The 23,133-nt window shown below is 50.6% G+C and overlaps 1 protein-coding gene across 1 annotated transcript in view; it reads left to right on the top strand.

Annotated features, from left to right (window-relative positions):
* The window catches only part of DR1 (down-regulator of transcription 1), a 69,638-nt gene that overhangs the window by 21,215 nt on the left and 25,290 nt on the right, over nt 1–23,133 (top strand). Inside the window, exon 2 of the mRNA XM_086953917.1 lies at nt 17,155–17,318. Coding sequence (XP_086810043.1) covers nt 17,155–17,318 — 164 coding nt within the window. The remainder of the gene's footprint in view (nt 1–17,154; nt 17,319–23,133) is intronic.

Here is a 23,133-nt window from a genome sequence, read left to right as displayed (position 1 = left end):
CACCTGAAACCTAACAATACCTAGTCAACTCTAGCATATCCATTTATCCCACAAACCCTTTGAACGAACTCGCATAACCCCACATCGGTTGATCATCATTCCTAACTCATCTTAATATAACCTTCCATAAAGAAACTGGAGGAAATGCATGAAAGAGTTTCCTTTTATGTACATGACTAATCCCAAGAACCAACTATAACCACTGGATTAACTTTTTATCTTGGGTTCCACTTTCCAGAGCTGTGCGCTCCTCAGCGAAAAGCCCTACAACTCCTCATGGGGGAGGGTGTCGGAGTAAGTACTATACTTATGCAAATACAATACTGTACTACCTATCTTCTAAAATGAAAAGCAATGTAATTTATTTGTACAGTGCATATTTTTTTGTTTTTGTAGGATTGTTTGAATAGTGTTTTAATTATAGGAGGTACGTTTTTTCCGTCAAATACATGCAGTATAATTGGTAGTAAACTGCATCTCGAGTACGTAAGTTAAAATGTTACAATTCCTTTTGCACTTTGCAAAATGTCAAAACGTCACGTCCTTCTCCCCCGCCCCTCTGCGCTGCTCTCTCCCCCTTGTGCTTCTCCCCCGCCCCTCTGCGCTGCTCTCTCCCTTGTGCTTCTCCCCGCCCCTCTGCGCTGTTCTCTCCCCCTTGTGCTTCTCCCCCTACCCGTGTTGCTCTTACTCGCTTTTCTGAAATGCAACACAGGCAAAACAGAGATCATGCCTATAGGCCCAAATAATGAGTTCATCCCACGATTATGGTGGCCAGAAAAAGCTGAAATACCACCTCATACAACCAACTTGGCCCGTAGTCTGGGGGTGCATTTTGACTCTGACCTGTCTTTTAGACAACAAGCGGCTAGAGTGGCAGGCATGTGCTTTGGGGTAATAAAGGGACTGAGAAAGTTCTTTGATCTTCTGCCCTGTTAGACGGACCGGGAGGGTCGGCCGAGATTACGGGGAGAGGTCTCCAGGGAGAGCCGTCTCCAACGACTGTACAGATAAGTAACTTCCCCCCCACAGACGGACACCACACAAGATTGAAGGTTAACGAGACTTTATATGCACTTCTTAGGTTACGTTGATATAATACAAGGAGGTCTGGACTCAGGGGTCCCCTCGGTTCTGATCTCTGGTTGAGGAAAAGGGTAGCGGGACAGTCTTAGTTACCAATGAGTTCAATAGCTCTCAATCCTCGAGCTCGGCGTGGTTGCTGATCGGGCCGTGGAGGAGCCAAGCAGGTCCCGAGATGGATGAAGGATGGTCGACGGGCCGTGGAGAAGCCAAGCAGGTCCCGAGATGGATGAAGGATGGTCGACGGGCCGTGGAGAAGCCAAGCAGGTCCCGATGCAGATGACAGTTACAACGGTCCGCGGCCTCGCCAGCAGATCCGGACGACGGTGAAGAATGAAGGTTACGACGGCTGTGGCAGCGCCAACAGGCAGGACGATGGTGCACAGGACAGAGCTACGGCAGCGCCAGTAGTCCGTCCAGGATGAGTTCTTCTCTCGTCTCTCGACTCCAAGATACAACTGCCTTCCTGTTCTGGAGCTGCCCCAGTTATAGGGCTGGCGTGCTTTGATGTCCGGACCCTCGCACTTGGAGGTCGGGAGGTCCGGGATGAGGGAGTCCAGACACCCAGCAGGGGGGTGGAGCCAGCGCCCGGGGAGGCGATGGGCGAGCGGCACTGGCCGGGGGAGAACCATCGACACCTCTTTCTCCCATTGACTGGCCAAGTAGCTCGCTCACCTCCTGGGTGGAGGGTGGTGCCGGAATGTCTGAGGCCGGGCTAGGCCCAGGGTTGAGGTCGATCGGGGGCCAGGCGGCCTCGTGGCGAAGTGTCCAAGATGGCGGCCCGGGCTGGGCGCGTGGGTCGGTCGTGGATCGGACCCACGAGGTTATCATGCTCGGGGGCAGGTGTCCCTGAGGGGACGTAGGACGGGCAATGGTGGGGTGTGGTGCTTGTATGACTGGCTCGGGCTTGGTCGAGCCGGGGGAGAGCGGCCCGTCACGTGGCCTGTCCAACATGCGTCCCCCCCAGCTGAAGGCGGGGAGAGTTACCCATCCTCTTGGGGACTCTCTTCGTCGAGGCGGAAAAACCGGGACAGGCCATCCGCGTTGGCGTGGTCAGACCCAGGCCGGTGTTCAACGGTAAAGTCCATACCTTGCAAGGAGATGGACCAGCGTAGCAGTTTTGGGTTTTCCCCCCGCATATGCATCAACCACTGCAGGGGTCGGTGGTCAGTCTGCACCCGGAAGTGGGTGCCAAAAAGGTAGGGTCGGAGCTTCTTGAGGGCCCATACCACAGCGAAGGCTTCCCTCTCTATGGTGCTCCAGCGTTGCTCCCGTGGTAGGAGTCTCCGGCTGATGAAGGCCACCGGTTGATCAAGGCCTTCGGTGTTCACCTGGGACAGGACCGCCCCAATGCCCTGGTCGGAGGCGTCCGTCTGGACGATGAACTCCCGGCTGTAGTCTGGGGCCTGGAGTACAGGAGCGGAACACATGGCGGCCTTTAGCTGTTCGAAGGCCGCTTGACACTCTGGGGTCCAGTTCACCTTCTTGGGCTGATTTTTCGACGTGAGTTCGGTGAGAGGCCCCACGATGGTACCATAGTCTTTCACGAACCTTCGGTAGTAGCCCGTGAGGCCCAGGAAGGCTCGCACCTCAGTTTGAGTGTTAGGGGGTTGCCAGTTCTGGATGGCGGCAATTTTCAGTTGGAGAGGGGCCACTAGACCGCTTCCCACTTGGTGTCCGAGGTAGGTCACTGACCCTTGTCCAATTTGGCATTTGCTGGCCTTGATCGTGAGGCCAGCTCGCTGAAGGGCTTGCAACACTGCTTGGAGGTGGTGGAGGTGCTCGGTCCAGTGGTGGCTGTACACCGCGATGTCGTCCAGGTAGGCGGCGCTGAACTCTTCGAGCCCCGCCAGGACCTGATTGACGAGCCGTTGGAAAGTCGCTGGGGCATTTTTCATGCCGAAGGGCATGACCGTGAAGTGATAGTGGCCATCGGGGGTGGAGAAGGCAGAACGTTCTTGTGCTCGGGGTGTGAGGCCGATCTGCCAATAGCCTGCCGTTAGATCAAAGATGCTGAGGTAGCGGGCAGCGCCCATTCGGTCGACCAGTTCATCTGCCCGGGGGATGGGGTGTGCGTCCGTTCTGGTGACTTCATTCAGGCCCCGGTAGTCGACACAGAACCGGAGTTCGGGTGTGGTTCCGGGGGCGGCTGCTTTGGGGACCAGTACGACCGGGCTGGCCCATGGACTGTCGGAGGGCTCGATGACCCCGAGCGTGAGCATCTTAGTTACTTCCGCCTGGATGCAGGCCCGTACCCGATCAGGTACGCGGTAGGCCCGGTGGCGGATAGGAGGGCTGTCTCCGGTGTCCACATCGTGCACACACCAGGAAGTGACACCTGGGGTGAGGGAGAACAGGCTGGCAAATCGTGATAGGAGGGCTTGGCACTCTTGGCGTTGTTCCTGGGTGAGGGTCTCCGAGAGTCGGACCCCATCCACGGAGCCGTCTTGCTCCTGGGTCCGCAAGAGGTCAGGGAGAGGCTCGGAGTCGTCCTCAACCCCGTTGTCTGTGGCCATCAAGAGGCTGAGTTCTGTTCGTGCAAAGTGGGGTTTCAGTCTGTTGGTGTGGAGGACTCGGAGCGGATTCCGGGCGGACTCCATATCGATCAGATAGGTGGCGGGTCCCTTGCGCTCGATTACCTTGAAGGGTCCCGTCCATTTGTCTTGGAGAGCGCACGGTTCTGTGGGGGACATTACCCAGACCTGTTGCCCCGGCTCGAATTCAATAGATGAGGCGTTCTGGTCATACCATCTCTTCATGTCCTCTTGACTGGCCTCTAGGTTGGCTTTCGCTAGGTCTCTGAACCGCTGGGACTGGTTGCGGAGGGTGAGGAGGTACCGGAAGACATCTGGAGGACTCTTGGCCGGAGGCAACTCCCAGCCTTCTTTGATCAGGCTGAGTGGCCCCCGTACTGGGTGCCCATAGAGCAGCTCGAATGGGCTGAAGCCTAGGGACTTCTGTGGGACCTCCCGGTAGGCGAAGAGGAGGCACGGCAGCAGCACGTCCCACTGGCGACGGAGGGGTTCTTCCAATCCCCCGATCATCCCTTTTAGTGTGCGATTGAACCGCTCAACAAGTCCGTTTCCTTGGGGGTGATAGGGGGTCGTGAAGCGGTAGGTGACCCCACACTGTTGCCAGAGGGACTTCATGTATTTGGAAATAAAGTTCGTGCCTCTGTCACTGACGACTTCTCGGGGGAACCCCACACGGGAGAAGATCCCCATCAGGGCCCTGCCGACCACTGGGGCTGTGACGGTCCGGAGAGGAATAGCCTCAGGGTAGCGGGTGGCGTGGTCCACTAGTACTAGGATGAAGCGATGGCCTTGTCTTGTACGTGGGTCTAGGGGTCCCACAATGTCTATTCCGACCCTCTCAAATGGGGTCGTGACTACGGGAAAGGGTTGCAGGGGGGCCTTTAATTTGCGGCCGCTCTTCCCACTGGCTTGGCACGTGGGGCAAGATCGGCAATGCTGGTGCACATCGTTTCTCATTTTTGGCCAGAAGAAGTGGGTCACTAGGCGGCTGTAGGTTTTATCTTGTCCCAGGTGCCCTGCCAGGGGGACATCGTGGGCCAGATTTAACAGGAAGTCTCTAAAGCGGAGTGGCACCACTAGTACTCGGTTGGCCCCCAGCTCGGCGATTCGTTGCTCGCTGTACAGTAGGTCATTGTCCCAGTAGACCCAATGAGTTCCGGAGGTATCCCCTGCGCTTTGGGCGAGCGCTTGTTGTCGGAGTCCCTCAAGGGAGGGACAGGTCTTCTGCTCCTGACGAAATTGTTCTTGTGTGGGCCCCCCTTCTTGAGCCCACTGGTCGAGATTAGCAAGGTCGGAAGGTTGAGCAGGTTCGAGGGGGATGCCCTGGTCGGGGGTCTCGGCGGGGGCGACCGGAGGCGGAGGCGCCGGCCATTCTGGTTCTTCCGGGTGATGGTTGGCACGGGCGGCCATAGACCGGGTGGTGACGCACGCCCAGTCTGGGACGCCCAACATCCCCAAGTGTTCTTTTCGCTCCACGGCTGCCCACGGGGAGCTTTCCAGGTCATTTCCGAGGAGGCAGTCCACGGGGGCGTCGTCTCGGACCGTTACTTTCAACATGCCGGAGACCCCTCCCCACTCAAAGGGGACGCAGGCCATCCGACACAGACTCTCCGAGTTGTCGGCTGATCGTACAGGGCAGAGAATGTTCGGTAGATATTGCTCTGGGGTCACCAGATGACAGCGGACGGCTGTCACACTGGCCCCGGTGTCTCGAAGGGCTTCGGCCCGTTGTCCATTGATGCTCACCCATTGGCCGTACTTTCGGGTGTTAGCGGGTAGGGGGACCCGCGGGACCATGTCTCTTCCCCCTAAGCATGCGAGAGTCATGGCGGCTGGCTCCCACCCTTGATACTCTTGCTCGTCTGTTTCTTGTTCCTCGGAGATCTGTTCTTCCCCTAGTGCCGCGGCGGCCACCTGGCGGGGTCTTGGGCTCTGATACTGCGGGCAGCTTGGGTCATTTGCATAGTGGCCGACTCGTTGGCATCGGTGACATGTAACATTGGTCCTGTATCCCGGTCGCGCCGGGGTGCTGCCCCGGTTGGCCGGGGGGGTGGTGCTGGTAGTGGGGGCGGCCGGAGTGTTGTCTCTCCCTCGTCCTTGGCCCCCTCCTCCTCCTCTGGATCGGTGGTGACCATTGTTGTTCCTGTTCTGCTCGTAGGACCCATTCCGGCCCACTCGGGTGATCTCCCACCGGTCAGCTTCGGCTGCGAGCTGCCGGGGATCGGTTAACTTGCTGTCGAGGAGGTGTTGGCGTAGTTCAATGAAGCAGTTGTTGGACAGATGCTCCCATACCATCAGATTGAACAACTGCTCGTAGGTCGTGACGTTGTTCCCTCTGATCCAGCCTTCGAAGGCTCGGCTAAAGTACGTTACATAGTCCACCCAAGTTGTACCTGGAATGCGTGTGCAGTCTCGGAACCTCTGACGGTACATCTCGGGCGTGAGGCCATAGCGAGTGAGGAGGGCCGCTTTCATATGGTCGTAGGAGGTCATCTGGTGGTCTGGGAGCTGTAACAGAGTATCGCGGCCCTCATTGAGGAATTTGCCCCATAGGCCGGCTCCCCAGTCGGCTCTATCGATCCGGTGCGCAGTCATCGCGATTTCATATGCTTTAAACCATTGCTGGATGTCGTCTTCTCGAAAATATTCTCGGACCACATCCTTGGGGATGTGCACTTTTTTGTCCGTGGTCCCGGGGGTGGACGGTCTGTCGGGCACCCCTAATTCTTTATTCTGTTTGCGCAGGTTGATCTCGGCTAGGTTCCGCTCGTGCTCGTACGTTAGTCTTTTTTCCTCGAGCTCCCTTTGCCTCTGTTTCTCCTCTCTTTCTTCTCGGAGGCGAAGGTGCTCTAAGTTTATTTTTTGCTCGGCCAATTTGAGTTCTATGTCCATCTTGAGTCGGGCCATTTCAAGTTCGTGTAGTCGGGCTTTTTCTCTTTCTTGGATCTCGTCTTGCGAGAGACCCGTTCTTTGCTCTTCAGGGGCCGTGTTGGTCTTTTTCGTGGTGCTTTGCTCCGGGGCTTCGACATCCCCGGTCTCTGCCCAAGATTCTAGGGCATGCTTAAAATCGTCCTTGGTACTTAGTCCGGTGGTAGCGATACCTAGTTCGATGCAGAACTGCTTTAGTTCACGATGGCTGTATTCCTCGAGTTTTTCCATTTGGAACTTCTCAGTTGATCCGCTCTCTTTAGTTGACATTGTTGTTCGTTGTGGGGTGAGCTACTCTCTGTACGTTATGCGGTGATTCGGATCGCGCCGCTGGCCACCAATGTTAGACGGACCGGGAGGGTCGGCCGAGATTACGGGGAGAGGTCTCCAGGGAGAGCCGTCTCCAACGACTGTACAGATAAGTAACTTCCCCCCCACAGACGGACACCACACAAGATTGAAGGTTAACGAGACTTTATATGCACTTCTTAGGTTACGTTGATATAATACAAGGAGGTCTGGACTCAGGGGTCCCCTCGGTTCTGATCTCTGGTTGAGGAAAAGGGTAGCGGGACAGTCTTAGTTACCAATGAGTTCAATAGCTCTCAATCCTCGAGCTCGGCGTGGTTGCTGATCGGGCCGTGGAGGAGCCAAGCAGGTCCCGAGATGGATGAAGGATGGTCGACGGGCCGTGGAGAAGCCAAGCAGGTCCCGAGATGGATGAAGGATGGTCGACGGGCCGTGGAGAAGCCAAGCAGGTCCCGATGCAGATGACAGTTACAACGGTCCGCGGCCTCGCCAGCAGATCCGGACGACGGTGAAGAATGAAGGTTACGACGGCTGTGGCAGCGCCAACAGGCAGGACGATGGTGCACAGGACAGAGCTACGGCAGCGCCAGTAGTCCGTCCAGGATGAGTTCTTCTCTCGTCTCTCGACTCCAAGATACAACTGCCTTCCTGTTCTGGAGCTGCCCCAGTTATAGGGCTGGCGTGCTTTGATGTCCGGACCCTCGCACTTGGAGGTCGGGAGGTCCGGGATGAGGGAGTCCAGACACCCAGCAGGGGGGTGGAGCCAGCGCCCGGGGAGGCGATGGGCGAGCGGCACTGGCCGGGGGAGAACCATCGACACCTCTTTCTCCCATTGACTGGCCAAGTAGCTCGCTCACCTCCTGGGTGGAGGGTGGTGCCGGAATGTCTGAGGCCGGGCTAGGCCCAGGGTTGAGGTCGATCGGGGGCCAGGCGGCCTCGTGGCGAAGTGTCCAAGATGGCGGCCCGGGCTGGGCGCGTGGGTCGGTCGTGGATCGGACCCACGAGGTTATCATGCTCGGGGGCAGGTGTCCCTGAGGGGACGTAGGACGGGCAATGGTGGGGTGTGGTGCTTGTATGACTGGCTCGGGCTTGGTCGAGCCGGGGGAGAGCGGCCCGTCACGTGGCCTGTCCAACATGCCCCTTGAAGCAAGGAAAACAGTTACGGTTGCACTAGTAACATCACGCATCGATTACTGTAATAGCCTCTACGCTGGCACAAATAAAGCGGTCACACACAAACTTCAGATGGTGCAACATGCAGCTGCGAGGTTGGTTTTAAAGTGGCCGAAAAGATCATCTGCAACCAAAGCCCTTAAGGCATTACACTGGCTGCCTATTATAAAAAGGGTCTTGTTTAAAGTACTCTTAATTACTTTTAGAGCTGTCCACAACTTAGGCCCATCCTACCTGAGGAAAAAATTCAGCAGATACTGCCCAACCAGAGCACTGCGTTCTTCAACGGCCAACCTGCTTACTGTCCCAAGTTTCAGACTTCAAACTCGAGGGGGTAAATCCCTGGCGGTACTGGGAGCAAAAGCATGGAATACCCTTCCCCCCCCCAGTTGAGATCACTGGATAAAGAAATAGATTTCCGTAAACACCTAAAAACCTGGATCTTTAATCTACAAGATACGACTGCCAAAAGCCTAGTGTAATTCGGGTCTCGGTCAAGTAAGCATAGGAACTACCTAACATCTGGTGGTCCTTTCTGGGCGCCTAGATGCTCCTTGGAGCGATTGTCGCGCGTTATAAATTGGTATTTACATTACATTACATTACATTGTGCATCTCCACAGCCTCTCTCTCGTGTGTTCTCCATTGTGTGCTTCTTGCCCTTCCCGCACGTGTTGCGGTCTCCCCCGTGCACGGTTTTCCCCTCACTCACCCTCACTCACCCTCACTCACCCTCACTCACCCTCACTCACCCTCACTCACCCTCACTCACCCTCACTCACCCTCACTCACCCTCACTCACCCTCACTCACCCTCACTCACCCTCACTCACCCTCACTCACCCTCACTCTCACTCACCCTCACTCACCCTCACTCACCCTCACTCACCCTCACTCACCCTCACTCACCCTCACTCACCCTCACTCACCCTCACTCACCCTCACTCACCCTCACTCACCCTCACTCACCCTCACTCACCCTCACTCACCCTCACTCACCCTCAACCCATCCTCACCCTCACTCACCCTCAACCCATCCTCACCCTCACTCACCCTCAACCCATCCTCACCCTCACTCACCCTCAACCCATCCTCACCCTCACTCACCCTCAACCCATCCTCACCCTCACTCACCCTCAACCCCTCACCCTCACTCACCCTCAACCCCTCACCCTCAACCCCTCACCCTCACTCACCCTCAACCCCTCACTCACCCTCAACCCCTCACTCACCCTCAACCCATCCTCACCCTCAACCCATCCTCACCCTCACTCACCCTCACTCACCCTCACTCACCCTCACACAGTGCAATAGGTCTCGGAGCATTTGAGTTAGAGCTTTTAGAAATGTTTATGGCTTTTTTTTTTTAATTCTTTAGCATTGGCTACAGGAAACAAAAATGCGAAAGATTTACAAAAAAACCCATAAACAATTCTAAAAGCACTAACTCTAATGCTGCGAGACCTATTGCATTTCCAATGCTTGTTTTTTCTTTTTACTGGGGCAGCAGCATATGGTGCTTCCTACAGACAGAAAATCCTTCTCACTGCCTTCCCTACCCACAGGTTCTCGCATGCAAATGTACGCTTTAAAAACCCCTTGCCATTCCTTATTCCATATGGTTTTATGGCAGGAAAAGATTCAGCACCAATTGTGCCGTGCAGTAGCTTTTCTAGGTACTCTTCCATCCTCCCAGTGTTGGTGCTCTCGGGAATACCAAGGACCCGTATGTTATTCCTTCTACTTTGCGCTTCTAAGGTTTCATTTTTCGCTGCGACGATCTTCAGTAGTTTGTCCATGTGTGCCACGTTTGCCTGGAGATGGGCTGTGGTGTCTTCAGTGTCAGATGCGCCGCTCCGTGTTCTTCATGGCCTCCAGCTTATGTACGATGGCGTCCATCTGATTACTCATGGCATCCATTATTTCCGCTATGGATGTGAGGCTTTGGTGTACTTCCAGGAGTATGGCTTTCATGTCATCATCTGGTGCGGGTGCATCTCTGGCCGCGTCAGGATCTTCATGCTGCATGCGACTGCTCTTCCATGCCTTGACCTTCAGTCGCGGCTGTTTCATGTGTTCCTTCCCCATGTTTGGTATTTTGTGGCTGCAGGGGCAGTGCCAGCCGATTGGTACTCTGTGCCTGCTCGCCCCTCCATATGGTGGTGTGCTATGGTGCGCTATTTCTTGCTGTGTGCGCCTCTGCACTACGCTGACGTGCTGTCGCTAGGCGGAGGGCCAAGCACCGTTGAGTTTCAGCACAGACAGCGCTGCGGTCGGCAGGCCACCAGCGCTCTCCACGTGTGGCTGCTCTCCAGTCACAGGAGACAGTAGTGGAGCGGCGCCAGCTGGTGAGCCGGGATGGTTGTAGCAGCAGCAGGGCTCATGAATATTTGGGGCATCCGTCACTGCGGGTTAGCGTGGGCTTCAGCACAGTGGTACGCGCTAGTGATGAGTTGCCTGCACACTCGCCGCAGTTGTCTGTTGTGCCAGGATTGAGGACTGTTGCCAATAGGAGTACCAGCCGCCACGTGGGTGCCGCAGTGCTTGCGTGGTCGGTTCTGCCCGGCAGCAGCTCCAGGCGCTCAGGTTCTCAGCAGCGGTGGCTTCACAGTGGCACCATACCTGAGTTAGCAGCACCCCACTTACACCAAACTTTCAGGATCAAAGCACGGGTGTACAGTCATTCCGTTGCTGCAATTATTTACCGATTGGGACCATCTGGCAGGATTTTTGGTCGGATTATTGTGCCCAGCTGCAGGAGCCTCACTCCAGTGCGGCAATTCTGCTTGTGCTCCACCTGGCGCCCCCGTCTTTCCTTTATTTGTCCTTGTTTACTGGAGATCAAATAATACAAAAGTCTTGAGCCTTGACCATCACTCCGCAGCCAGTGGTTGTCAGTGAGCTTTGATGTTAAAATTAATTCAGTAGAACGGATTTAAATCACGAAGATTAACCCACGCAAAGTTTCCACATCTGAAATTCGAAACCGATTTGTAGTAAGTCACAATATGTTTAGCATTTCTTTTGTGAAGTCTGTTTGGGGTTCCATAGCGAATTGTGCAAGGCAAATCATGTGCCATAGATAAGTTGGCCTAAATAAATAAGCATAGTGGGATTTGAAGAGAACAGACTGTTTTACCACTCTGCATAGATTAGATGATCCAGCTCATATTTTTCACCTTTCTCTCGGTTATTACTGGTTTTTATCCTTAGCTATTTTTGTTTTGTTTTATTGCTGGCCGTTACTTTTGATGTAAGTTTTCAGATTTAGTTTAGAGTTTTTTATTGCCCAAAGACTTATAGCCTCTTTTTTTATTTTATTTCAATAATTCTGTAATGACTTCTACACTGTTTCTGAGAGCAAGGGGAAAATTGCATGGCGTGGTGTATGTTGCTTTAATAAAAAAGGCAGTGAAATGAGCCATATCTCCAGTGCTCTTTGAAGACTGACATAGGTGGTGATAGGTCTGACATGCGATTAATGACTGTTTCATGCTGCAGCATTCAGTAGAAGGATCAGACGCCCACCCTAGAAGGTTCAGACTCCCATCCTGGATCTTCTTATGCAGGGCTTCTTTAGGAGGTTGGCTGACGTGGATCTAAAAAACCTTAAGGGCTAGTATGTAGAGAAGCAAGACCTAATGAACAAAGGACCAGAGTTAATGACAGCCTAATGACAAATCCATAGGGTTTAGAACAAAATCTTGTCTTTAGTAGGGAGTTAATAGATAGATGGCGTGACCTCATATTTTAGTATTCTGTAAGAGGCCGAGCACAAGTCATAATGCTATATTCTGAAGTGATTGAATAAGTTTAAATGAGGAAATAGGAAAGCAAAGGTGAATTTCAGTCTACATTTTGCAGGAAAAAACTGCTGGTACAATTGATTTCCTTCAAGAAATCTGTAGTGATGGAAGAATCTAGCACCAGTACTCTTCGTGTCGTCTACAAAGAAGATGAGTTTATAGATATTTAATGCTTGTTTAACCGATGGGAGAAGTAACGCTATTGGTTAGAGCCACCAAGAATTGTCCCGAAGGATTATTGGTTACCTATTACTATAATCTGTCTTGTTAGAGTTTAGTTTCGGGTAATTGCTGGACAACCTTGAGACAGTTCTTAAAAGCCTGTTGATGCTGCATTATGTTTGATTTTGGGCTCAGGCTCAAAAGGGGATCCAGTCTATTAAGAAGCAAGGATCTATACATTTGGGAGATTCCTTTTTTCACCCAGCTGCTCTATTGTGATCTTAGTTTCTAAAGGACTAAATTCTTGCACTGCCTCAAGTTTATCCCAGGAGGGTTCCAAGTGCTCCACGCAACAACTGGGTATCATGAGTCCGTTTTCCCAGCAGTTAGATTTGGTTATGGGCTGTGTTCCAGCATATTAATCTGCTCTAGTAGTGGGTGAGACACCATTAAATAGGAATACTGTACAATAAGGTGTGCAAGTCATATTCTAATAAATTTAAATTAATCTGCACAGCAAATTCTAGTCTGTCACAGCCAGTTGTTTAGTATGTCTGCGAGACCAATAGTATTGCTGTATGTCTGGGATACTAAGCGGTACAAAAGGGGGTGGTGGTGGACGGAGCATCAGAACCAATCAAACACTCACACCCAGTCTACAGATCTGGGTTTAATCCATCACCGTTCTTTAGCCCACTCTGCCACCCCAGTTCAGACACGGCTATATGCAAATCAGTCTGACCCTGTGCCTCATGGGAACAGTCCAGCCCGAACTGCCAAGCCATGCCTTCCCTGGACCGGAAACAAGCTTCCTAGGACCAGTTTCTGGCATTCTGTCCATCAACTGTGGTTTTTGCATTTGTCACCCCGAGTGGGATGGGTATGCTCAGACGGGAGTCCCATGCTCTCCACACCACTGGAGTCCACCTATCCTGGCTGAAGACGGCTGATAGCCAGAAACCGGTCCTAGGATGCTTGATTCCGGTCCAGGAAAGACGTGGCTTGGCAGTTCGGGCTGGACTGTTCCCATGAGACACAGAGTCAAGGCTGATTTGCATATGGCCATGTCTGAACAGGGGTGCTGTGGAGTGCAAAAAAACGATGGATTTAGGCCCAGATCTCTGTACTGGGGTGAATGTATGACATTGTTCTGCATTTTGTCCAACTGTGGTTTTTGCATTTGTCTGGGATACTAGCCTGCTTTCAATGGTGGATTGCACATGCTTTTCGAAAGAAACTGAATATTGCCACTCCATAGGAAATGGCTGAGCATTGTTCTGCGGAGTTGAAAGAATTGTGTTGCGAGTTGATCAAGGTTGTTTTGTGTAACTTAGAGAAGGCTCGGATGTGTAACCATCTTGTAGAGCATTCCCCATTCCGCTACAGTTGGAAGCAGCTTCTCCCATTCCGTTATTTCACGTTTATTGTGCTGGAGCGGTGGGACGACGTTCAGATCCCAGCACAGGTTTACGTTGTTAATAACTGTCATGCCAAAAATATTGGATGTGATCAAATGCAACTCAGTTTAGTATCTCACAGCAGCATGATGTCAGGTAGATTCCCCCCAATTTATCAGCAGACCAAATGCTTCCCTACAGATTTGAGGTATTTGGATGGGGCATGGAATAGTCTTTGTGGACTGTTGGACTTTAATGAGCAGTTTGCCTGCATATGGTGACACCCTATCTTTAAGTCCACTGCGCCATTGGAAACCAGCCACCTATGCATCCATGCGGCTCCTCTTCACCAAGGCCTCAATCACTAAAGCAACAAGAAGCTGCAAGAGCAGACACGCCTGGTACATGGTACACCCAATGGCAAAGGGAGAAGACTACTCTGTTCAACCAACCTTTGCCCATGCACTCTCGTAGAGCACTGTAACATATATCAAGCAGCTAGGGATAAAGGCCTGCTTCAAGCGAACCTGATACATGAAGGGCCAGTGAACAGTCTCAGATGCTTTTCAAAGTCCACTGACAGGAGAACTGCCTTGCAATCAAGTTCACCAGAGTGCGTGAGTCCCATCTGAAGGCCCAGACGATAATTTCTAGTGCACGGGTCTCCAACCTTTTGTGTTATGAGAGCTACTTCTGATTAGTGAAAATCATCATGATCTGCTGAAAGCCACATTGTTACCAGACACCTTTATGCCTAGCTCCATTGGCTTTAAGCCTAATGTCTGTATTTCCAGATACTATGGTTTGCACAAAATATTTTGATTAATGGCACTGTCTCAAAGTAAGAGAGAGGGACCCACCAACCAAAAGGAGGGGTGCCACAAAAGACCTAAGTCAAAGAAAAACCCATTTGGATTAATGCACACTTACCACACCACTAATACATGAAGCATCACACCAGTGGGATGACAGTGGACACAAGGGATGCAATCAAAAAAGACAAATCTGGAAAAATACAAATCTAAGAAAATATACAATTTTATTCATAAACTAGCAGCCCGTCCCGGCCTTGTCCGGGAGCAACAGGCTTCCCCGCCCCGACATTGTCCAGCAGCCCGGGCCCCCGCCCGGCCCGTCCCCCGCCTGCCCCGACATGGGTCCCCTTACCTCAGCCGCCGCTCCTCCCGCCTGTCTGGTGCTTGCACCGCCGCTGGCCTGTCTGCTGCTCCTCACGTCACCGCTCCTCCCCCGCGCCATGTCCGCCGCTCCCTTACGTCAGCCGCCGCTCCTTGCACCGCCGCTGGCCTGTCCGCTGCTCCTCACGTCACCGCTCCTCCCCCACGCCATGTCCGCTGCTCCTCGTCGCGCTCCTGGACGCCGCTCCTCCCCGCGCTACTGATGTGAGCACACATGTCGTGGCCGGCGCTACTTCGGAGGGACTACTTTTTTTTTTTTTTTTTACTGTACATTTTTTAAATAACTTTTTTTTATTTTTATTTATATAGCCTATAACCATCTACACACCCTGACGATTCCAACGGTGTATCGGGTGTGTGGATTGGCGCTGTGGTTCCCGAGTTTACCCGCCTCGAAGGCTGAAAGTTCTTCCTTTATTATAGTAGTATAGATAAAAAATTTCATTCATATCACAATACATTTAAAATTTGACAGTCCCAGGCCAGGACTATATAGTGATATTCAAACCATATACTATAAAGCACAACATAATCTTTGTTTAAAAACACATATATACACAAAACTCACTGGTCTTCACTGAATTGCCTCTGCTGTGCCGTAAAATGCACTATTGACAAACTCGCACTACTCTGAGCCAGCGGCCAGGCTGCCAAACTAAGTCTTAAGGGCCCATATCTTTCAGGGGTAACTTTGGGTCCACTTTTGCTTGGACATGTTCGGAGCCCAGCACTCCTCCACCTGGCCATGTCCACCAGTGAATCGTATCCAGTTGGAGCTCTGTGGTGGCCTTGCTCCTCCTGGAGCAGCTCACCCCTTGCCTCTCCTGGAGCAGCTCACCCCTTGCCTCTGCCAGGTCTAAGCACCAGCAGTTAAAGCCCCAGGTCCTTCTCCCTTCATGTTTCAGGTGCGCCTTCTGTCAGTCTCTCAGCCGCGACCTGGGTGGTGAAGGGGAAGAGAGAAGACCACTAGGATGAAACCTGATCTCTGCTGGTACAGTGAAATCCGGCATGGCCATGCCTGTGGGCCAAGCTCTTGCCTCCCCCCCCCATCCCCCCCCATGCAGGTCCTCTACTGGAGCTGCATGGGCCAGATTCAGCATGTCAAGGGTTCGCAGCTAATGCACCTTGCCTGCGGGTCTCCACCAGCGTGCAGTTGTGCCACCAATTCTGTCCAAGATGCCACCGGATGTTTGCTGGTGCCCAATCCCTTCTTGGCAGTGGCAAACTCCTGCATTAGGAGGGCCCCCATTTCACAGCATGGCCTCCTCCTGTATAGGCACAAAGTCAAAATCTCCCTCACATTTCCTTGTTAAGCGTGTCTAGATTTATGTTTGTCCATTTGAGAAATGCAACGAAATTAATAAGCAAATTTGTTAGAAGGAAAATGTGGATTTTTTTTTTCATTTTTGTATCTTGTGACTGCAGTGAGATGTTGCTGTCGAGACTATACCAATACATGCTAGTCCTGAATGTGCCAAACAAAAAACATAGTTTGTACTGGTGCAAACAAAGACCAAAGGTATATGTAGGGTTTTGAAGAATCGTCCTAATGAATGTGTGTGTGTGTTTTTTTTTTTATTAGTTCAGGCACAGAGATGCACAAATATCCCAGGAGTGAAATAGTCAATCGCAAACATTAACCGATCTAAACTTTAGATTGTATGATCCCAGCTTGTACCCAAAGCTCTATCTCTATAATTTGGCAGCTGCAGCACCTCCTAATTGGTTCGTATTTTTCTGTGCTCCTCACCTCGTCGCCCAGAGATCACTTCGGATTGTTTTTCATATTGTACGACTGTACCACAATGTCTTCAATGCGGTGGGCACTAAGGGCGAGTGTAACGGGGCAGAGGAAGAAAGAAGTGAAGCTCATTAATGTATAGTAAATATAAAAGTACTCTGAGTAAGTTGCGATAACGTGCTACCTCATTGCCCTAACGCAGGCAAGGAGCCCTAGGGTGGAAGTGTACCACATCACCTGCCTAGTAATAGCTCCTCATTCGTTGTCATCATGGGGTACCTCACTCCCTGGCGGGACTGGTGTTGTCCCTATAGAATACGAAATCTTTAAGCGAAAGAGTCCATTTTCTTCTTCAGCTGTTGGTCCTGGGCTTCCGCTCAATCTCTAGGTCAAGGATATAATGGTGCATTCCCTGTGGAATTGATGGGCTTACACAACGAGAATGTGAAAGTAAAATCATCTCATCTAGTTTAGCTGTAGCCTGCTTTCCTGGCAGACTTTCCATCCGTGATAAGCCTACCAACGTGCCATCCTTTTTATTTTGTCACCTTATTTGTACTGTGTAATTGGGTTGATGGTGCCTTTTATTTAGTGCTGTTAGCAAAATGGGAACGCTTTGTATGTCTTAATACACGTCTGTGCTACAACTGTGTTGAGTACTAACTTCACCCAACTGCTTGTTCTGCCTAGTTCGCTGCCTGCTGCTACGCCAATATTTTCAACATGCTTCATCAGTGCGTCATCCCTTTACATGACAAAGTTAATATTGTACTGTACTTTCTCTCGGTTGCAAAATTAGTGATGTTGTCTTTTTTTCTTTATTTCTTAGCATTAGAAAGTCTGGGCTTCGGCTCCTACATCAGCGAGGTGAAAGACGTCTTGCAAGAATGCAAAACTGTAGCCTTAAAAAGAAGGAAAGCCAGTTCACGTTTGGAAAACCTTGGCATTCCCGAAGAAGAATTGCTAAGGCAGCAGCAGGAATTATTTGCAAAGGTCAGTAAACTGTGCTGCAGTAACCTGGGTCTGTGCACAGGAGCCAACAACAAGATGTGAAAATAAAGTGTTGTGCAACTAATCTTGGCTTTTTTAAATTATTAATTCTTGAATGGTAGTAAGGCATCAAAGCTGCTTTCTCTACTGTCTGACCAGTCTTATAGCATTCTTTTCTCTGACAAAACTACCAGCTTACGTTTCTTATTTTATTATTAGCCCCATTAGTCTTGGAATTCTTCTTGCTGAATCTTGAAGTGTAGAAACACAGCGCACAGAAGGATATAGATCAGTGGTCTTCAAGCTTTTGAATGTTGCACCCCCACAGTTAATTATTTGCCCCCCCCCCCCCCTCAGAATATTTCATAATTATTACATAAATTGGCAATGTTTAAATATGTCTCGACTCATTTAAGGAGGAGACCTATTCAAACATTGTCGTTAAATTCTCTTACTGTTATAAAAATGCAGCGATATACATGATTGGCAAACATACTATTCTGGTCAGGCAGGCCTACTAACGTGTAAAAATACCCACAGTGTGATTACTAGAAATGGGAGTGGGAGTGTAGAAGAATATTTGGAGTCCCTTCCCTTTTGAAACCCTCTCCCAGTAAGAATTAAATGACAAAGGATATTAGTGATGGCCAATTACAGAGAGGCTTACTGCAGCTCATTCTTTCCCTGCTTAAAACAAAGCTTTGCTGTGAGCATAATGCTTCTTTTGGCCACAGCCTGGTGCCCCCTGGGATCACTTGAGGCCCCCCAAGAGGGCCCGCCCCCACTTCGAAGACCTCTGCTATATCTCATTCCAGTATTTAGGAGCAAGCAGAGGAATGAAAACGGGATTGAGCATTCGAAGCTAAGGCATAGCAAGTTTGAATTTGTCCAGCAGACGGAATATTAGAAGGGGAATGTTAACATGGAATGTAGGAAAACACTTGAGTCGTACACACAAAATAGAGCTGATGAGAGCAAAAGGGCAGCTTAGTGAGAGACGTATGAGCAGACAGAGCCAGGATCTGAGAAAAATCAGAGGTACACATTTAAAGAGTATGTGATCAAGAACACAGGTCGGTTTCAACCGGTTGTAAATTGACATTGTTTCTGAGAGCTCGCTTTAACCTCCTTCTCTAGTAGTCCAGTTATTATATGGGACTTTCAACCAGGCCACTTATGCTGGTGGAATATCAGGAGTGGCATAGCAAGGTCAGGTGGTACCTGATGCGGAATTTTTGTTGTCACCCCCCTCATGATGACACCGACCCGCACACCCCTTCCTAAGCCACTGAATATCAGTAGATGGCTCTTCCATAGATTGCAGTGACGCATCATAGGAAAAAAACATGGATGGCTTGTGCTCATTCCTGAGCTAAAGCCTGGCTTTTCTCTAGGAAGAATATCCATTTACTGCACCTTTTCAAGAGCTTGCTAGAATACAAGTTCAAAAACATGTTATTCAACTCCAGCAAAGAACTCTGGTGATGCAAGTTAGGTAAGTCTCTATCCCTTTTTAGGTCTCGGCCTAGCGTACACTGCGCAGCAGTGTCGCGCAGTCGAGATTTAATGTTTACAAGTATGGGGTGTTGAACCCGCCCCTCTTCTCCATTGGCTGGCTTCCTAAAGGGAGGCCAGCTATTGGAGGAGATGGGCGTCACTCCGTTCAAGGTATAGAGGGGTGTGTTTTTTGCTGTTCTTTCTCTCCGACGTCATCGGGAGAGAGCAGGCCCCTTATCACGCTACCTGTGCGCTCAAGTCTGCTTTCTGATTGGTGCTCCTTATTAACCAATCAGAGGGCCGACTGGCGCGTGCAATCAGCGTGAGACATGAAATCCCTGATTCTCTCGGTGCCATGAAAGGATAGTCCACTTCAGACCGGATGCTTTCCAAGCGATGCGCGAACTCCATCAAAAAGCGCTAGGTGCAGAGTTCTAGAAGTCTGAAGTTGGGGTTGTCCATTACCGAGGTTGCCTACTTTAGATTCCTTCTTATGCCCCAGGCTATTGTCCAACCCTTTGCAACTTGATGCCCGGATATCATGTGGTGTTTTTTTTTTCTGTCTCAATATTCCCTCTTAAACGTTTACATACTTTGCAGTGCATGGTAGTTACACAGCGCTATATAAAAATGCAGAGATCTGCCAGTTTTAAGGAACTCTGCTATAAATATGTATTTAATTATTACTTTAAACGGACGAACTCCATGTAATTCATTTATTAAACGAGTGACTTAAAGCAGAGGGTTGTTGGAATGAAAAGTTCAGAATTCTGACCCTTAGCAGGTTGAGAGGGGAGTAACTCGGGGTGCTCTGCATGGACACGGCGCTTTGTGTAAAAGTGGGTGAAGCAGAGAAACTCGATCAAACAGCAGTCATCAAGGTCTCAAACAAGATTTCATCAATGTTTGCATTTTCGTACGGGGAAGGGGGATTTTAAATGGTAACTTTTTCTGATACTGAGGTAGTGCAAAGTAGGAACCCAGAATGGAAGAGTCAATAGTTCGTCTGCAGGGAAGGAGATGGGCGTGCCCGCCCTCCCACATGCTGCCTCCAGTCTGTCAGCACGGGGTGGCCGTGTGCCGAGTCATCCTAACTGCTTCGGCCGCCCCTCCCCTCTGGGCAAGGCCGTGGGCTGTGCCGTCACCATTCAGGTACATTAGCCTCGGGCACCACCACCACCACCAGCAGCAGCTACACGGCAGCAAGGGCAGAGTTCACCCCAACCACACACAGGAAAACACCCCTGCAGAAAACCTTGAGTATCTCAGTTCGAGGGCCACAGCAGCCGCGCATGGGTTTAGTGACAGACTTGCCCGGAACTTAATTTCTGACAATCTCCACCGCATAGGAAAGCAGACAGATACGGGTTGGGGATATTGTTTCTTTTAGTTTTGCCGGTCGGGTCTTGTTCTCTTAGTATGTTATGATTTTTCAGTTCAGGCTCTAAGTACCAGGCATCAGTAGTCTCACGATTGTACGCAGCATCAAGACTATTGCTATCAGGCACTTACTGTTAATGCACCCAGCTACAATCATTTGCTTTTTGAAAAGAGGGGTAAACAAAAGTGCAAATGGGATGTGTGAACTCTCAACCACTGGTAATTACTCAGGGTACCCTCCTAGTCCATCTTTTTAGGTCTCGGCCTAGCGTACACTGCGCAGCAGTGCCGCGCAGCCGAGATTTCATGTTTACAAGTATGGGTGCTTGAACCCGCCCCTCTTCTCCATTGGCTGGCTTCCTAAAGGGAGGCCAGCCGTTGGAGGAGAGGGGCGTCACTCAGTTCAAGGTATAGAGGGGTGTGTTTTTGCTGTTCTTTCTCTCCCTGGCGTCATCGGGAGAGCGCACGCCCCTCATCACGCTGCCTGCACGCTCAAGTCAGCCCTCTGATTGGTGCTCCTTATTAACCAATCAGAGGGCCGACTGGCGGGTGCAGGCAGCGTGAGACATGAAATCCCTGATTCTCTCAGTGCCATGAAAGGATATTCCACTTCAGACCGGATGTCTTCCAAGCGATGCGCGAACTCCATCATGTCCTCCTCCTTGTGCTCCTCGAAGACGCGGAGCTGGATGTCCAGCGCATCGTTCTTAATCGGCTTCAGTTGCTGCGGCACAGTCGCACATTATTGCCAGTCCCTCTCATACCCCTAATTCCTGGCATAGTTGTTTGATCTCCTGTCGCCCCAACCAATACTTGCAGAAATGAGGGGGTAAGTTTCTAAAAGCCGACGGTGTTCACCATTTGCATGCATGTTCAGTACATCCTGCAAGGACGGTTTGGTTCTAATCTGCTGCCACCTTGGGTGTAATTTATCTGCTGTCCTAGGCCAATTGAAGCAATTAGGGGAGCTATTTCCATATGGCTGACATTCCGCCCGCATCTTCCCCCGTGAAGCACCTTGGAGGCGCTGCGCATCGCCATTTCCAACAGGTATCGCGCTAAGGCCAGATAGCGCAGGGCCGGCGAGTCATTAGCGCCGCTGATTGAAATATCTCCATCTGTATACTGATGGAGCGGCCACCATGGCAACCGCCGAGTATTGCATTCACGAGGAACAAAACTGAGTTAGGCTAATTCACCTCCTCGCCATTCTGCGAGCTCCGCGACGAGCCGGCGCGGACCCTGGCAGCTAGAGGTGCTCTAATTGTGTTAGTGGTACGCTCTTGATACCTGACGGCTCGCGGGCAGTACGTCGTGAGGAGATCCGGACAGACACCCTCTCCATTCCTGAAGGTACGATGTGAGAACGCGAGGGGCGCTGAACTGAGATCATTATGAACGCCCACTGCAGTGATAACATTATTATGGCAGGCGTTCACTACAATAATGCATTTTTATTTGTCCTAGCTGAAGTTCAGGTGTCACTTTGTTAACTGAGTTGTGTGCGTTTAATGCACAGCAAGATTCTCAAACGTCAGTGGCTTATTCCGGCCTTGGCTTAATATTCTCTGATTTGGGGCAAATTATTTAACCTCACTGTGGCTGGAGAAAAATGTCTTGTTTTCATGCAAAGCACTCTAAAGCGCTTGAACCGAGTGCGCACCATAAGAAATACAAGAATAAAATAAATTATGCCATTTAGGTCTATTCTCCTAAGAGTGGGGAAGTCTCCAGCTGAGGGTCTGTGTTACAGTCCTTGATGCCAGTGGGCAGTATCGAGATCTATACGACTTTCTACCGTTTGAGAGATCTCGCAAATGAAAAATCTGCCAAATGGGTGGAATATTCAAAATTGTACTGGTACCAGTGTGTGTCAATATAAATGGGCGTCCCCAAACTATGTGCCGAGTACTCAGGGGGTTGGGAAAACAAACCATGCAAGTGTTCGAGTGTATACCTCCTTGGACTTTCACAATTTTAGTTCACCGGCACACATTTTCAGGTGCTATTTTATTATTATAAACTATGTAATGACAAATGAGTTTATTAGAGAAAAAACTCACCTATTTAGTAAATTGGCTCCTAGGTGTGATTTACAGCAAAGTATTGTTTCGGAAAAGCTCACCATACGCCCCAGCACATGGAGCCACGCCCAATCAATGAGAGTAACCAACTGAAGGTAGATGCATCAAGGCTCCAGATTCACTTACTGCCGTACAGATAAACAGAAAACATCCTGTTGGGAATATGGGGCTTGCTACACTCTACTGTTCTGGCTGCCCATTCTACAGGGAGGTTACAACTATGGGCGGCAGGACATTGAGCATGTGCAGACCCCTAGACCCATATGGTGAAGAGAACTTAATGCTGCCCGCATACAGATTGGCAGTCATTGAGCGTTCATATATTATTTTGGAAGGGTAAACTGTACCTTTATTTAACGTCGAACAAATAAGCCTTTTTGTTTCTAAAAGATTAATTTTCAGTTGGGCAACGCTCTGCTAAAGACAGACTCTTGTCAGGTTACGATCTACTGGCTTTACGATATGGCTCTAATAGTGCGTTTTAGGGTTTTCACTGCAACCCTACTGGCGAGAGGAGAAAAATGCAATCAGAAGAATGCGAATGGAATATAACTTACGTTCTGTTCTCTTCTAATGTGGGGACTTTCAAAGTAACACTAAGGCATGCCATCCTTCCCCTTGTGTCTAATACTAAGGAATACGTCCTAAATAAAGTCATTTTTGCAATGGAGTATGCATTTACTTGTCTATGAAATGAATTACTACTCTAAAGAGCAGCTTGCGGTTGCTCGTTGTTGTGCTTGCTCTCCTGCCCCCTCGTTGTTGTGCTTGCTTTTCTGGCCTCTGTTCCCTCGTTGTGAGCGTTTTTTCTGCCCTCTGTTCCCTGTGTGTGCCTCTGTTCCCTGTGTGTGCCTCTG

Source organism: Lissotriton vulgaris, chromosome 1_1, assembly GCF_964263255.1.
Source record: "Lissotriton vulgaris chromosome 1_1, aLisVul1.2, whole genome shotgun sequence".
NCBI classification, from domain to species: Eukaryota; Metazoa; Chordata; class Amphibia; order Caudata; family Salamandridae; genus Lissotriton; species Lissotriton vulgaris.
The sequence above is the reverse complement of the archived record's forward strand: the minus strand, read 5'-3'. Positions and strand labels throughout refer to the sequence as shown.